Source organism: Tinamus guttatus, unplaced genomic scaffold, assembly GCF_059628265.1.
Source record: "Tinamus guttatus ecotype Peru unplaced genomic scaffold, ASM5962826v1 Tinamus_guttatus_pri_ptg000171l, whole genome shotgun sequence".
NCBI classification, from domain to species: Eukaryota; Metazoa; Chordata; class Aves; order Tinamiformes; family Tinamidae; genus Tinamus; species Tinamus guttatus.
In genome coordinates this window covers 2,666,291-2,683,224 of record NW_028288705.1, presented here as the reverse complement: position 1 = coordinate 2,683,224, position 16,934 = coordinate 2,666,291, and the positions used below count along the sequence as shown (strand labels likewise).

At 41.5% G+C, this 16,934-nt stretch overlaps 1 protein-coding gene across 1 annotated transcript in view; it reads left to right on the top strand.

Moving 5' to 3' along the window:
- Window positions 1–14,250, top strand: part of MSRB3 (methionine sulfoxide reductase B3) — a 67,883-nt gene extending 53,633 nt beyond the window's left edge. The window contains exons 5-6 of the mRNA XM_010222268.2: window positions 6,730–6,827; window positions 11,530–14,250. Coding sequence (XP_010220570.1) covers window positions 6,730–6,827; window positions 11,530–11,694 — 263 coding nt within the window. The 3' untranslated portion in view covers window positions 11,695–14,250. The remainder of the gene's footprint in view (window positions 1–6,729; window positions 6,828–11,529) is intronic.
- The last annotated feature ends 2,684 nt before the right edge of the window (window positions 14,251–16,934 follow it).

The window sequence follows — 16,934 nt, the reverse complement described above, 5'->3', positions numbered from 1 at the left end:
TACTGACTTACTCATCCTATGTGAAAGTTTCAGTTATTTTAGTGAGTTGTATAGATAACTCGTAAGAAAACAGATTGCAGACTATTTTGCAAGAGGTACATTTTTTTTTTCCACTACAGCTTTTGGAAGGAAAACAAAAACATTTATTTGAAATTGAATGCTTTAGACTGAGGTTACTAGGTCAACAGTAAATTTTAAAAACTATTTGAGACATTTCTTAATGTCATTTTTAAATTATAGCTTAAGGTTACACTGTTTCACATGATTCTGTTCGCTTCCTTTGATGCTGAAGATCTACAACTGACTTATGTGTAAGATATATTTTTAAAAACATTAGCCATGATTTAAAGTAACAAGAGACACTGTTCAGATGAGGGGAGAAAGCCATCCTTTGGGAGGAAGTGAGTTAGGTTCAGTAGTTTTGCTGAACCTGAACCAAAAAAGAAACCATTAGTAACTCAATCTTTGTAAGAAGGCTCGAGGAAGACCCCAGCTCCTGCTTACCTGTTGATTTTAACAGCAGTCCAGACATTGCAGATGTCAAAAGCATTTTAGAGGAAGGCTCTAAAACAGCCAATATGTATTTAGCAGTATTTTAGAATACAGTCAAGGGATTAAGGAAGCATTTAGAGCAATGGCTTTATTGCGATACAGTTATTAATTGCTAAAGAGAACTGGCCCCATGTGCTCATTGCTCTAGCAACACCAGGGTCACTCTTATTCTGAGCAATTCAGATGTCAGATGAGATTGTAGATGTGAAGTTTCACATCTCCCTTAACAATCATTTTAAGCAAATATAGCCTTCTCCAACTAACAAAGATATAAATCTGGACTGCATATGTTGTTTCATAGAAAGTTGTTTTGACATTCAGAGCGCCTTAGTGGAAAAAAACAAATATCACCTTTATTTATGGCTTTCACTTTTTTATTTCCCAAGTGAGAAACATAAAGAGAAAAAACAGATGATGACTGTCTCATAAAAGCTGCTATTAGGGATTCAGTTGTTTTGTAAAATTCCCTTTGCACACTGTTCTCTCAGAGTGAAATTTACCTGCTGTGGTAGCCTAACTTTGCTGGGGAAGATAGTGTATTAGAGGGGAACCCCCTCTTTTATTTTCCTTTTTTCTCCCAACTTTAGCTTGTCTTCAGCTCCCACACACCCACCTCTGATGCTCAGCATGTTCTGCTGAAAGCCAGTACCATGCAGCCCTTCTTAAACCTGTATAGTGCTAGAAAGAGCTGGTTATTTTCTTACCAGTGAAATGCATATCTACGATGTAGTCCTGCACTGATGAACAAGAATGTTTCTGTGCCTCATTTTGGGTTTAGTTACACCCAGGTAAATTAGATGAACCTCCACTGAAAATAACATTACCTCATTGTAAAATATTTGTTAGTAAGGCTATTTATTTTAGATTCATCGTCATGGAGATATAATGAAAAATAGCCCAGCGTGTTAGCCAAAAAGTGCCCTATATTTGTGCAGGCATTGCACATAATAGGAATATGTCACTTTGTAGTTTTACATTAAACTTGTATGTGAGAAGTTACAGCTGTGGATGCCTGGCTCTGCCAGATTCAGTTTTAATAAGCCTGTGTGAAGGAAAAAAGTGAAGGCCATTCAGCTTTACAGCGGTTTCAAAGTAGAAGCTTTACTATCTCCTTTTTTAATCCTATATGCTTCATGTTTTTACACAGATACAGCTTCTTGGTGAAGATAAATGATAAGACTCTACCTTAAAAAGCCTTTGGTTTTTCATTAATCCGTATTAGGTTAAAAGGGAATCAAAATTCTAAAAATACGACACATCAGAGAAACAAGGTATTTCTCAGGTCAAGGTACTCTTTCTTTTCCATCTGGTGCCATTTGGTAGATCTAGCATCTTCCATCTCCCCGTACATCTCCATCTGTAAATAACTCACTGAAATAAATGCTTGGAATACTTACAACGAAGAATGATAAAATGCAGGTTGGATTTAATCTCTTTGACTTCTAAAATGAAAAACATAACTACAAACATCACAGTTATTGGAAAACTGTGGAGGTCTCCAGTCAGCAGGTGTAAGAAATGGGAATAATATAGGGGCATTAGAAGCTTTGGGATTGCAATTTTGGTGTTCAAAAAAATGTCAAAAGGAATATTAGTTCAGGAAAGGGGAAAAAATAGCCTATCAATCAGGCCTGATTTTCCAAAGCAGCCTGAAATTTTGCTTCTGGTAATAATTATAGACTCATATTTTAACAGTCAGATGTCTAACTGTTTGCATCCATGTATTAGGAAGTTGGAGGTCTAAGTACAACTAAATATGTACAAACTTGCAAAATTGGAAGGGAGTTTAAGATGCCTCTACAGGCAAACTGTTTTCCAAATGTTTATGGGAACAAATTTTTTTTTTTTTTTTTCATGAGCCTTGCCTCAGGAAACAGTGATAAATAAAAGTGCTTTAGAATTTCCTGGACTAATGTGAATAAGATAATCTGTTCTTGCTGATTTTTGATTTCTGTCAGGAGTACCAAAAAGAGGTTTGATTGTAGGCAAACTGCTATAGCTATAGTTTGTATTTCAACTACTTTGGTATCTATCTCCATTGGAGGAGGAGACCAGCTATGCGATTTGCCTGCTGCTAAGTGCTAGCTGCCTCTGCTTTCATGATACCCATGGTGTGCCAGCTCCCTGTGAATGTACCTACCTTGGGCAGCTCGTTAGTAATACCGGCTAAATTAATTAGGTACCAGAATAAGAGATCTGAAAGTAATCAATAAAAATACGTCTTTTAAATGATTTAAAGCCCTATGGCCAGGGTAGGAAAAGCAACATCCAATATATGTTAGCAGAGCACGTGTTTCTGTCCCTTCCTCTTCTTCACTTCTGTTGCCTGTGGCAATATGTGAGGTGTTCTCCATTCTCCTTTGACAAAGAGACATCAACTGCTGCCGCCTCTTTGCCAGAAAAACACCTCTTTGCCATTTGGAAAAACAAAAGATTGAGCTTGAGAAGAGAGGAGGAAAAATTTGTAAAGGTTGTACAACTTCTATGAAAAACTTGGTGGAAGTGCCAGAATGAGAAAGGGTAGGACATGACACAGTGTGACACCCAACAGCACGGGACCCTTTTTGTTACTCATACAGGATGAGTGGAAAAGATCTGTCGCAAATGTTCATTTTACAAACAGTTTTCCTTGAGCTCCTTGACAGTAAGAAGTTTCATTCCTTTATTTGCTTTTGGTATGGGTTTTAGAAAGGATACCCGCTCTGTGTCTGAATACCTATCGTCTCTCTGGCCAGCTTATGAACGTACTAGGAAGAGGCCCATAGGACAGAGACCCAGCTCAATATAAAGGGTCATTAGAGTGAGCACGACACAGTAAATTCTTATTTTAAAGTCTTTTTGTATTGACAATGTAAAGTCGCTGTAGGGAAATTGAGAGTGGTCCTTCTTAAATGTCTCTATTTTGATAAAAAATTACTGCCCATTGCGGTGTAATATTCTCCTTCAAACCAAAGTTTAGGTTCAGGGGAAAACATACTCACCAATCTTGGCTCTTACACACAAAAAGAATGTGCAAATGCCTCCTGAAGTTGATCACTTAGGAGACTCTCCATCTTGCCTCCTGCAATTACCCTTTGCCCCCCTCCTCCCACAGCTTTTTTTTCCTGAGCTATTAAGTTTTACCATCCTTCAAACGCTAGTGTTCCCACTCTTGTTGCCCATCGGGTTTGCTGAACTGGACCTGGCAGAAATCAGTAATCTGTGGAGGGCTGAGTCTAAGCACTAACATTTACAGAGGATCTGCAATGAGAAGATTAGCAAACCATGAGAAGATTAGTAAGCTATCAAATAGGTTTTCCACTTCAACTTTGGAGGAGGGAAATGAGCCAGCAGAGAGGTGGTTATTCCTGTCAGTCAATGAAGGATTGAACGAGGGTTCGTCAGCTCAACAAGCAGTTCACTTGTCTTTCTTTCAAGATGCACAGAGTGACAGTGATCTCACAGTGCCCTTCAGGAGCTTTTTTTGTCACAGGATTTGCTCAGCTGTCATTCAACCCCCACGTTCTGGTCTGTCCCAAATGTGCTGATGCCTGGGCAGCAATGGCACTCAGAAAGAGACTGCCTGACGTAGAAATAAAAGTTTTACGTCTTCGGGGTTACCCCCTGGATGGAGAGACTGTTTTGGAGTCCTGACTCGCGGAACATATGTGGCAGCGGGAGAATCTTTGAAACATGTGTCACATGTAGCAGCAACTAACAGCCTAAATTGAAGTCACTCCAGTTGGGCACAAAGGCCACTTTAGGAGGAGCTTGACTGTTTATATAGGTTTCAGATGACTTCATTTTTTAAAAGTCCATGGAATTCGTCCAAAGCAATTAATATTTTTTTTTCTGTCTTGAATGGGAAGACCAAAAGGAAAAGTCTGGAGAAAGGAGGATAGATGGTCTTTCTTTAATGTCAAAGCTGACATAAACACATCTCCTCCAAACCCTTCTCACAAGATAATTTTCTCAGCAAGACACAGATTGCTTCAATCTCTGTGTAGCAGCCTTTGAAGCTTCTCCCTTATTGCTATTACAGAGGAGGGAGGGTTGTCTCTGAGAATTTCTGCAGCAGTGAAATGTGCCTCCTCCAAATGCCTTCACTCGATGAGATAGTTGGTTGCCCTAAGGAACATGTCTCTTTAGAACTTCTCTGCCATAACACAAAGACAATCTGACAGCTAGATATGTCACTGTTTTGCAAAGTATTGAAATCCAAAAAACTGAAAAGTCTTAATGAAAAAAAAATAGTCTGACCAGTTCTATGAATCTTCAGTTTTCATTAGACGGAGGCCCAGCTAAGGAGATGATGAATAGTGTTGGAGAGGAGCCACCAATTAGGAGACATCAATTTTTCTGTCAACAGGATAACCCCTTCTACAAAGCTTTTCATATGTTTATTCCTTTCTGTTTGTGAACATATTTGTTTGGCAGGGATATTTTGCGTGCAGGGAAGAATTTACCATTTTTTTAAGGATGTCACTGCTGCACTGTTTTTCAAGTCCAGTTTTGTGGGATATTTTCTGGCTTCAGAGTTCTTGTTCTTCAGTCCATCTGCTCTTACATTTACCGTATCTTGGGGGAGGCAAAAGAAAAGAAAAAGCCAGGAGTCTCCTTGCTTCTGCAGTGAGTTCTGGGGGAACACTTCAATGTGAGTAGGCTCTTGGAGGCATCAGGAAATGCCTTCAGGTTGCAGAGTTAAGAATGCTATGATATGTGGACAGTTTATCAAAGGGGAGAGAAAGTATTTTAAGCATTTCTTTCTTAAAAAATTATGCCTCCTCTGTTTGTATCCTAAAAGTTTCCTGTACATTTAGTAGTTTAAGATATAACCAAAGACATATGGACTTTTTTCCAGTTTACACACTTTCCATTCCGTACAATTCCATACGATTCCATACTGAAAACTTGATAGCTTCCACACCTCCTTTTACTAAATAAGAAATTTTAATCCCTTTGCTTACAGGAAACTTTATATATCTTTTATTCATCTTCATACGGTGATTCACAGCTGCTGCTGTATTTCTTAATAACTAATTGCAGGGCATTTTACGAAATTAGTAGTAGTAAATGCTTAGCGGATACTAGAAGAGGAAATAATGCATGGGCATGCATGTAATGTGCCGAGAGGAAGAGTATATCTGTGTGTGTTGTGATATTTGGCAAGAGACAAAATGAGAGGGACAGATATCTCGTGGAATGTCACATGGGCACTGGTAGATGTTGACATGACCTCAAAGCCTATCAGGTTCTTATGTGGGAGCTGAGCTTCAAGGAATAGAGCCTATGATGATGGTTTTTGAGGGGTGGCTGAAAAGTTACAGCTGTGTAATGAGAATCTACTGGGCCACCTGTGTTGTGGGTGGTGGGAGACTTGGCAAGGAACAATTAAGAAGTAGAAGGTCGTTATATAAATGATATGTGCCCAGCCCGTTAGTCGTAAATCAAGTGTGCAAGCTCTTAGTAATTGGGTATCAGGTCACGCCGCTCCGTGCTGAGACAGCAGCTGTGTTGAACGTGCATGTTAATGAGTGCTTTTTCTTCTGTGCTGGATGCTAGTAATCTACTAGATATGTGTATTGTAGGCCTTGTTATGACTCCACTTAAGCCACGGTCAGCAAGTGGTCTGAAGCACTCATCACAGTTTTGAAACTAGACACAGTAGTAGTCATCTTGTTGCCTTTAATGTGAGAGGGATCAGGCTTTGAGCAGATCCTTAGTGGTAACCATGCTTTTAGGCAAAGGTTAGGGTGGACTGTGGCACTCTAACCTGCAACGTGTTAATTTCTTTTTTAAAGAACTTTATGCTGCGAAACACTTGTGTTCCACAAAATCTTGCAGCTTGTCTTCTGGGCAGAATTTCTGCATTTTGAAGTGATGTGAGACTGAATCTGGCTTACCTGAGTGAACATCTCCTGCCTGAGATGAACTGCTGCTGTTGCTCACAATAAAATGCAGAAATAGCTGTTGACATGGAAGATGGGCAACTACTGACAACCTGTTCCTTGCCTATAAACAACTTTGTGTTTAGGGTAAAATGTTCTGAAGTCCCTAATTAATTTAGGATCCCTTCCAATTATTTTCAGGCCCTGGAATGATATGAAGGTTTTTTCAAAGTGTTATTCTCTCTCTGATTTTCGCAGTGTCATCTGTCACAAGGATGCAATAGCATTCTCACTTGTTCCTCTTTTCCAGGTTGGCCTTCCTTCTATGATGTGATCAGTCCTGATGTAGTTACTTTCGCTGATGATTTCTCCTACGGGATGCACAGAATTGAAATATCCTGCAGTCAGGTTGGTTTATAGCACATACACACCATTCTGACGGCAAGGGCTGCAAAAATCATTACTGTGCGCTGTACTTTCTCTAAGATTTGCAAACTTTTCAGTTCCATTAAATAGTAATCATTACAAGAGAGCACAATGGATTGTAGATACAGCAGCTGGGTGGAAGGAGCTAAAAGCACAAAGGGCTCATTGGAGTGCACATTGTTGTAAATGGTTGGATTCAGTGCGGAGTCTGCAAAGATTGTCTTCCCAAAAGGGGTCTCTTCAAAGGAACCTCCCGGAAGAGCCTTGCCAAGGCACCTGGATACGTGGAGCGCCGAGGTGGCGGGGAAGGCGCTGGGGCGACCGTGTGTGCTGATTCCATCACTGCGCATTACTGTGCCGTGGGGCTAACTTGTTCCCAACGCTCATTCCCAGGGCATTCCTAATGGTTGCTTCTAACAATCCCATCTGCCTTGATAATGAAGCCAGTAGCCTTTCAAAACAACCCCAAATTTTCCGTTATCTGTCTCGTTCTACTTCCTTTCATCCTTTGTGCTGCCCTCCTCTCTGCAAAGGGAGCGGCATAGTCATTACCTAGCAAAGGGGGAAGCTGCTGCGTTGGGGTTGGACAATCACACGCAGCAGCTGGTGATCCTCGATGTCCCTGTGCTCAAAGTCTTCCTGAAAGAAGCAGCGGCTTCATTTGGGCTGTGAGAATTTGCTGCTCTGTTTCCAGACAGAATTGTTGGTAGGGTAAATGATTTCTCCACTGATGTTACACACACTCACTATTCACTGAGTTGTCCTGTGTAAGCATTCAGAGCGAGTTAAGAAGCTTCCCCAAAAGAGGCAGGATTGTCTTTATGGAGAATCCATTAACCGCTCTGCCTGGGTAGAAGTTTTGACCCTATGCATTTATGGCCAGCCGGCACGTCTGCTAGTATCTCATGTCTGTTAGGTAATTGTATTGCTTTTACATTGATGACAATATTTAGAAGATTCATTTAATACTTTTTTGAAATACCCATTTCCCTAAATTCCGTAGCAAAGTTGCAATGTGACCACAGGTTGGGAATTTCTCACTTTTCCAGTGGTTACTGGAATCAAAAATTCAACTACTTTCCTCAGCTCTGCTTGGTAAGGCTGAGCAATGCTGAAGTCAGTGCACTGACAGTCTGCTGAACAGGCCGTAGCCGATGACTCTCTTCAGGAGATGGCTGGAGTTCTTGGGTTCACCTTAGTGAAGCCCAGGGAAGCCTGTGATCAGGCCAAGGAATCTGGGAATGTCATTTACCTTTGGTCAAAATGAATAGTGCTAGCAGACCTGCTGAGACCAGGAGTATTAACAGCAATCACACACAGACGCTGTAAACTTAAAGCAAAACCAAAGTGTGAATTCACAGCAAAGAGAAAAAAAAATATGACCAAAGTTTGTAGACGATCCAATGGCAGCCTCATATCAGTTATGCCAACTTCCTAGCAGAGTAACCCCACAGGTGATCAAGTCACGCAGGAAAATAACTTGAGGAGTGGTGGACATCTTTGCAGACACTGCTCAGCACAGTTAATAGCATCACATTGTGTATCCATAATTAATAAAACCATTTCCTCCCCTCCTCTGAGCCCTAGGAGTGGGAATCACACATGCAGCTGCAAAAGGAGCACAGTTTTACTGCAGCCTGGAAATGCAGTGGGGTTGATATGACTGGCCTTGGTCAGACTGAGGGGAAATACCCTCTCCCACACCCAAAACCTCATTAATGTTTTTCAGATGAAATTGTAGTTGCTTTTTCTTCAAATGTCCTCCCACCTGCTAGAGAGAGTTAAAAAACTTTCTTTTAAAGTTCTCCCGTGTAGAGAATAAACACTAGGTAAAAAATGCTGTAATATAGAACAGAGACATCCACAGAAAGAAAAGACTTTTATGAGTTTTTTTTGGAAATACATCAGCATAGAAATATTTAAAAGATCAATGATTAGTGACGGGTAAAAGTTAATTGTACATGCATTTGAGGAATAGTCTAAAACTGGTTGCATCTCTCTTTCCTCTTTCCCATTCAAGAGTGCCTCCCCTCGAGGTCTCCCTAGCCGTTATTTGTACCTGCAAAAATCAATTAAATTCTATAGTCTCAAAATATTGTTTGCACATCGATAGCTTGGAATAAGATACAGCAGCTGATTGCAGGCTGCTCCCCATGACTCACGGCAGCGTATTAGAACCGGGAGCCTCGAGAGATCCAAGCATTCTGACGGGTAGCAGTGACCCCCCTGCCTTTCCTGCTCCCAAACACATATTTCAGATGCTTTACTCTAAGCATTTCATCATCCCGGTGCGTTCTCTCCTCTCTATGTATGTGTATATATGTATAGAGCTGCTGCAGATTGTTTCTTTTTGGGAGACTTTACAGACATTTATATATGGCCCAGAGAAATGGCCGGCACCTCTGGGTAATGTGTGGGGAGGACATTTACATCGATTCTTCCTTTGTACTCTCTGCTGAGGGCAGGGTCCTTGCGCTGTGTTACAAAGGGCTGAATTACATTTCTTTCAGGGCAGATGACTTATGGAGTTCTCTACAGAGAGCATCTCCACATAAATTTTTAGTGAGGGATAGTCTCAAAAGGTAACAAATTTTGCAGTAATCCAATCCTGGTGTGATTCTGCCATCACAAGGAGGTGTAATGGGACTACTTTGAACAGCTTTGCAGATTTTGTGGGGAAAATCTTTTTGATAGATTGCCTTCGTAGTTGATGTGTTTGTGAGTGTTGCTCCCAGAGACTGTTTCTCTTGACAGTTTTTCTTGTGTTCCATTTCCATCGATTGGAGAGGAAATAATTATGTCTGTGTAGATGTTAATCTGAAAAAGATCTGTTAAACACTTCTAGCCGGGAGGTTTTGGAGCGGTCTTGGTTAAGATGATTTAATTAGGTTAGAAAAATAATTTTTTCTGGGACACTAAGTTTTGGGGGGTTTTTTGTTTTTTGGGGTTTTTTTCTTTTGAGAAATAGAAAGTCTCTAATCAGGAGAAATGCCTCTTTGTGAGAGACTCCAGTCTTAGAAACACCTCAGGTCTCCCGAAGAAGTCCCTCAGTCTCAAGGACAAGGAAATAAAGAAAATAAGAGGTGCTGAGGAAAGAAAAGTGTGCCAAGGCAGCCGTCTTTCAGGGGCAAGCCTTCAAGCAGGGGCATCAGTATTTCTCATGCAACTTCCCCTTGCCTGTTCCTGCTCACCCAGTATTTTTCTCCTCCTAACAAAGCCGAGCAGCTACTTCGTAGCCCGGCACCGTTCCCGGAGCTCTGGCCTCTCTGCAGGCAGCGTGGGCTTCGGGGGCTGCTGGTGCTCCCACTCCTGCAGCCCCCGGCATTTAGTGCTTTGCTGCCAGGATCAGTAAGGAAAGGGTTTCTGTCCCTCCTCGTCGTGCGAGAGCCTCCTGCAAACCTTGATAGACCTGGCCCAGGACTTACCTGCTTGTGCAGACACCTTCTGGGTGCTGTGGTGAATGAAAGACCATAAGAGCAGGGTGACATTAACAGCATATTAACTGTGGCATAGAGAGCTGCCCTCAGAAGCTCATTCACAGTTCAGATTAACCAGTATTGCCTCTGTGCACACTTTGGAAACTATGAATTAATTAAACGTTGAGAGTAAATTGCAGTCCTTAATTTTTGCTGTCTGACTGTGAGCCCACTAACAGTTCTGTGATCTCAGTTACATCATTCCCCTTCTCACTGAGATCAGCTACTGACTTGAAAGGCCAAGGCTCTTTGGTAAAGCAGCATGACTTTCCTGCTCAGGATAAATATTGCTCCAGTGCAAAGTTTTATTTTTTTATTTCTCATGGCAGGCTGTAAAAAGGAACTTGCGGAATTTAAATGACTAATTATAAAAAGCACTTATTTTCCCGATAAGTTGTCAGCCGTAATGTGCAGTGATAGTAATCCCAATTTCTGAATTGGCCAACTGCATCAGCTTCCTCCAAATACGGTGCTCCTCTGTAGAGCAAGGGACCTGTTTGTAAATCACTCCGGGCTAGTAGTCATTCAGAGATACTTTATCTTTCTGTACTACAGGTGTTTTTTGGTCACTCCATACTACGAAAAGTAGTATGGGATCAGTAGTAGATGAGATCCATCCCCTCCTGGGGCAAGATGCAGAGGAGCGCCAAGAAGGAGCCTGATGCTCTTAGGTTTTGGGAAAACAACAAGCTATGGAAGGAGGAAGATAGGAGAGCATGCTCCAAAGTGAATCCCTGCTGCCTTAGGTCCTTGTGGGGATTGCTGGGTGGTTTAATGTTTCTCTCCCGAGGAGGGTGGCAGATGACCACAGGCTGAGGAATGCCTTGAACTAAGGTTTCCCCTTTCCAGCGGGGCAATACTTATGGAGATAAGCGAGATGTAGGCAGTGCTGTCCTCACCACGCTGTTCTCAACTGAACTCCCACGTGAGATCATTGCAGCCGGGTGGCTTTTCAGAAATAACTGCCCAGATGGATATACGAAGTAGCACAACATGAACGGCAGGAAACTGGGGCTGGCTGTCCTAGGCCCCGATGGTGTCCCAGGTTTCCTGCATCGCTCCTGTGAAGGAAGCTTCCCATGCTAATCCCATGGGGAATGGCAAAGCAGACACGTCTGCGCTTCCTTGGAAGCAGCCGCGAGTCGCCGCTCCACGTGATGCCCCCACACTGTGCAGATGCCCTGTGATACCTTCTTGTTTTGTTTCAGTGCGGTGCTCACCTGGGGCATATTTTTGATGACGGACCTCGTCCAACTGGCAAACGCTACTGCGCAAACTCTGCTTCGTTGTCTTTCAAACCAGCAGACAAGAACAACGCCGGAGAAGGCAGCGGTAGCACCCGTCCTGCCCAAACAGGCAAGGCTGAGCTGTAGGACAAAGCAAGGCCTGCAGGAAGCTGTTCGGATCCCACACAGCTTGCAAGGAATGTTTTCTAAATTGCCTGCTATCCTTTATCCTAAGAATGTTTAAAAGCTTGAAACCATGTTGCACCATTCTTCTTAAATCCTCTTTTTTGAACTTGAGGCCTTGCTCGCCAGTGCATTTTACTATGTAACTGGATTTTAGAATGTGTTGACTGAATCCACACGTTTTCCTTTTCTTTTTCGGAAATTACTTTGGGGAATCCTTAAGTCAAGAGGCTTTGGCACCATTAGTTATTCATTTCTTCTAGTGCAGTGTTACTCTAGTTTGAACGATTTTCCTTTTCGTGAGGGAGATGGGAATTGTGGTTCTCATCGGTCTATAGGAAACTTCTGGGCATAAGAAAACCCTGACCTGCCAGCACGTCTATGCTTTGTTCTGACTTGCGAGGCATGCGGCCCTTGGTCATATGTATTCAACCATCTTCCAGGATCAACCGCACCCTGCAAAAACTTGTGCTTATCGCTGTTCCTTCCCAACGGAGAAAGATAGATGAGATGTAAAGCCCATTGTTGGCTAATTTACAGCCAAAATTTCAAGGCTGCGGTTGAACAGATGCAAACGTTGTCTCAGCATCTATTTTTCCCCTTTGTTCAGTATTTAAATCAAAATTTTAACTAGTAAGGCTCACTTACGCAGGTCACTAATGAGACTGTCTTTTTTTGTGAGGCCTGTTCTGCAACTGTGACTCAGATCTGAATTAAATTTCAAATCTGCAGGGGGTAATTATATAGACAAGTGCAAAGATAAACTTGAGAACTGAAGAAGATGAGGGATGACACTAGGCTCTTTATCTTGTTGGTCGCTACAAGGGTTCAGAAACATGACAGTTTTAGCTAACAGGGGGCTTAGGAATGCAGCAGAAAGCGGGACACCCTTCTGAAGTGTCCAATTTTAAATTTAAGCTGTCTGGACGTGTGATGCCTACGTGGCCCCAACCTTTATTTTGGGTAGCTACGGTGTGGGTCATGAGTGAGAGAGCTGATTTAACAAGTGAATATGGAAAAAAAAAAAAAGGCTGGCAAAGCCCCAGAATTTTTCACATTGTGACCGTAGGCTGCCCCATAAGCTTTTTTTCAGAAATGCTCTTAGATTTTATTCAATAAAATACGTAATGATATAGTATTAGCTAACACCGCTTTGCCTTTAAGTGTTGAGTGACTTCTCAGATATAGTATTTACTACTATTAACAAACTTTGTGACTGACATATTTGGATACAATTTTGTTTCCAGTAGGAGAAAAACAACGACTGATTTTAGTGGAAACAGGATTGAGGTTTTTATGTCAGTGATAATAAACAAATTAACCGAAGTACAAACATCCTTTAGTTAAAAACGAGCTACTCTAAAAGCGAACAGAATGGTCAAAATTGCCTTTTTTAGCAATATAAGGAAGGCATGAAAAATGCATACAATGCCTTAACATAGAATAGATGCAAATAAAGAGGTGGAATAGAGCTGAAACGTTTGGGCTCTGTGGAAGCGAGCCCCTCTTCGTGTGAGTATTCCCCCAGATGTCATGCAAGCAATTGCTCATCAGCAACAGGAAGGGTTGTGCAGACTGACCTTTGGTGTTTCAAGGCAGTCAAGTTTCTCCGGATCCCATTGCTTTTTCAGCAATTTCTTACAGGACTGCTCTTATTCCCTGCCTTTATTTAAAGAAAAGTGAGTTTTCTCTACCACATTTTCTGACATCAACATAAAAAGGCAGCATCTATAAAAATGTGGTACATAAATGTGGTTTAATTCCAGATTGCTGTTGGATTTAAAGTGTTATCAAATTTCAGTGAATTTTTGCCTTATGTTAAAGAAATATATTACTTAAACTTCAGTACGCAGTAATGTATGCTGTCCTGCAGGAGATTTATTTTTGCAGGATATGGAGTGCAATGAAATGAGTCAATATGGTGAGGTGTATGTGATCTCTGGGAGTTAGACCATTTAACATAGGAAATGCATTGTTCTCTCTTGTGCAAAATAGACCACAGCACAGCGCAGGGTAAGACAGATTTCCTTTTACTGCTCTTAGAAGATGCTAGTAAGGGCTGGTATTAAACACACCAAATAGAGTTCAGTCTGGTTATGGTCACAAGAGAGGAAAGTTGGGAGCTGAGCACAACGTAGAGAATATTTCTGTATGTTAAATTTTTGCACTTTCTAGATGCTTATAAATCTGAATGCAAATTATGTAGAAATAGCAAACTATATTTTATAATCTCTATTGTTACTTTAAATAGCATACCTTAAAATCTCATGTAAAAGTCACAAATTATTTATATATATTATATATATAAAAAATTGCACATGTTTTATATATATATATATATGTACACATGCATATATCTATCCAAGTATAATTTCAGCTTTCAGAACCTTTTTAATAACTATAAATCTTTCCTTAAAAGAGTTCAATACTTTTAAGAAATCAAATATACATTTTTTCAAATTAAATTTGTTTTCATATATTTGTTGTACACAAATATAAAATAAATCTCTTTATAAATAAGCGTGATTCTGTTCTATTTCCTCATTTCCTCATCCGTCTTTATGGACATGCCCTAGACGCAAGGCAGCCCTCACCCTTTGCCTTTTTTCCCCCTTGTTAAATAAGACAGCACAATAAGCCCACATTTCTGCTGGGGTGACCCTGAGGAGCCCATAGGCACCAACCTCATACCCAGCATGGCCTGTCCTGAAATGTCTCCCTCCTAGCGCCCTGGGCCTTGCCCTGCTGTGCATTTACCCCACTGCATTTGGTAGCAGTTTGGCCTGCAGAGCAGCTCTGAGGTTAGGTCTTCTCTGACAGAGTGCGTGGTGTGACCTACCTTCCTTTTCCCATTGGGAATATGGCTGTGGTTAATGTCTGCGTGTGGCCAGCAGTTCTCAGCCACCTCACCTGCAGTCTGTGTGCGTGTGTCTGTGTGTGAAATTTGTAGTGTAAGTAAGTGACTTTTCTGGTCCCAACTCAGAGTTTCAAAATCGTGTCTTCTCTCTGCCCATCCTTGAAGCAATGTTAAGGCTGGAAATAACGCAAATGACAGCACATTCAGAGTTAAAATCAGGGCACTCTATATCCATTTGTGAACAGACCGAAAGGTCGAGTATTAGTGGCAGCAGAAGCAAATTCATGAGCTTCCACATTCAGCAGAATAAAGATAAAATGTTGCTTAGCTCCGTGGTAAATTGAACTACTAGTTCTTGTTTTACTGACTATTAAAATGAGGCCACCTACAGGTCTCACCATAAACCTGCAAACACGTTGAATCCTGCATATCTGGATAGCTGCAATCCAGTCTAGCTCACTGCCGCTTCGTTATAATGAGAAGTGTCAGGGTGTCTGACTATGCTTTTCAGATCAAAGTCGTGATCATAGTCAGCGATTGTATTTATTTACAGTCAATTAACATAGAGCAGAGCAATACTTCTAAATGGACCTCAAAAATCACTGAAATAGCCCCATGCAGGTTAGGCACGCGACATCCTGAAATCCTTAGGCAGGCCACCAGTGTAATATTAAAAAGTCTCAGTCATATCCACATGTTTTTGGGATCAGGACCTGCTTGAGCAGCCCAAATTAAGCAGAAATAGACACTCAGAAACGCTCCTCAGACACTGCCTAGGCAGCCTTCTCAGGCTGCTTTTGTGCAGCCAACGTAGGTTAGTCGAAAAAGAGAAGTCATTCCCAAAAAATAGTAGAGTAAAAAGCTTCCAGATTCAAGCTCGTGTTTCGTTCCTCTCTTATTAGACAACTTGAAGACATTTCACTCTGCAGCTATCTTAGCCAAGTCAGTCTCATTTGGTGCTCTTTATGGCCTCAGCGCAGGTGATACCTGCAGGATAGCTCCTTTTTTTGGCCAGAAATTTTTACTTCTCTAATACAGCAGGTCTTTTTCCATTACCTCTACATTTTGAGGTGCTGCAAGGATTTTCTTCTCTTCTTTCTCCTGATAGCTGGTATTCCAGACAATGATATATATTTTTTTCTTTCCACTGTAGTTTAAAAATTGTCTAAATTGTGGCTTCTGCCCCAAACTCAGTACTTTTCACTTCCTGCCTGCCCAGGTGGAGGGAATATCTGTTCCCCAAAATATAAACAATCACCTAGTGGTAATGCAAGAACCTTGCCAAATCTTTTGTGCCCTCTGGCTGGGAAAAGTAGAAGTTCTTTGGAAAAGCAAATAAAATATGTCTTTATCATCCCATTAAAGAGGACAAGTTGATTTTGTGTGTGGGCTAGTTAATTTTCATGTTTTTCCAGGCTGTCCTAAAAGCCCTTTTCTTGTAGTCTGGGTATTGTCTCCTCCAGTTTACAACTTTATTATTGTATGTTTCATACAAACATGAACATCTGGAGAACATCCTCAGGTATAACTGCTGGGCACTGCAGAAAATATCTGGCGTGATCTGAAACAGGTTTTTCTTCCATGAAAGTACACCCTTGGGACTGGGAAACTTTGAAGGGCTGTAATGGCAGAGAGATGCTTTCCCCTCCAGAACACCACTTGAGTTTTGGCCTGGTTCTGTAACAGCCAGGATCCCTGGTGATTTCTTAGCATTTTACTGTTTTCTGTGAAATAATTTGGTGCCGATACCAGTTCACAGAAATCGCTGTGTGAGTACCCTTGACAGTCTCAGTGATGCTGGCACTGATGAGGAGATTGAGCTCCTCACTGTTGGAACAATCCATTCGTATAAAGAGAACAGTAAAGACGCAGCAGAATAGAATAGAGGGTGGGGAAGGGGGCAGTAGGAATTTGTGTCTTGTCCCTTGCTCTTTGCCCCTCGTGTCATCTTGATTTATGTAGATTTGCACCATGGCATGTTGAGATCACAGTCAACTCAGGACAGTAAAGACAGTGAAAATAACAGACCTACGAAACAGTGAGAAAACAGCTCCTAATTCTTGTCTTCCGTGTGATGTTTAATGCCATTGGCTTCACTGAAAAAAAGCTGCTATAGATCTGAAAGGATGTCAAGGACTACTGAGTAGGATTCCTCAAAGTACTTGAGATAAAATATTTTCAACACTCATTAAAAATTTACAGTGGGAATGGATGCGTTTGCAAAATTCCACCCCCACAAAGAGCAAGTACAAGGAGTAAGAATCCTAGAGACAGCGGTGCACGGTGTCAGGAGAAGGAGCTGCTCACCTAAAGCATGAGCTGCCTCTGCCCTGCCCCACTTGGGGCC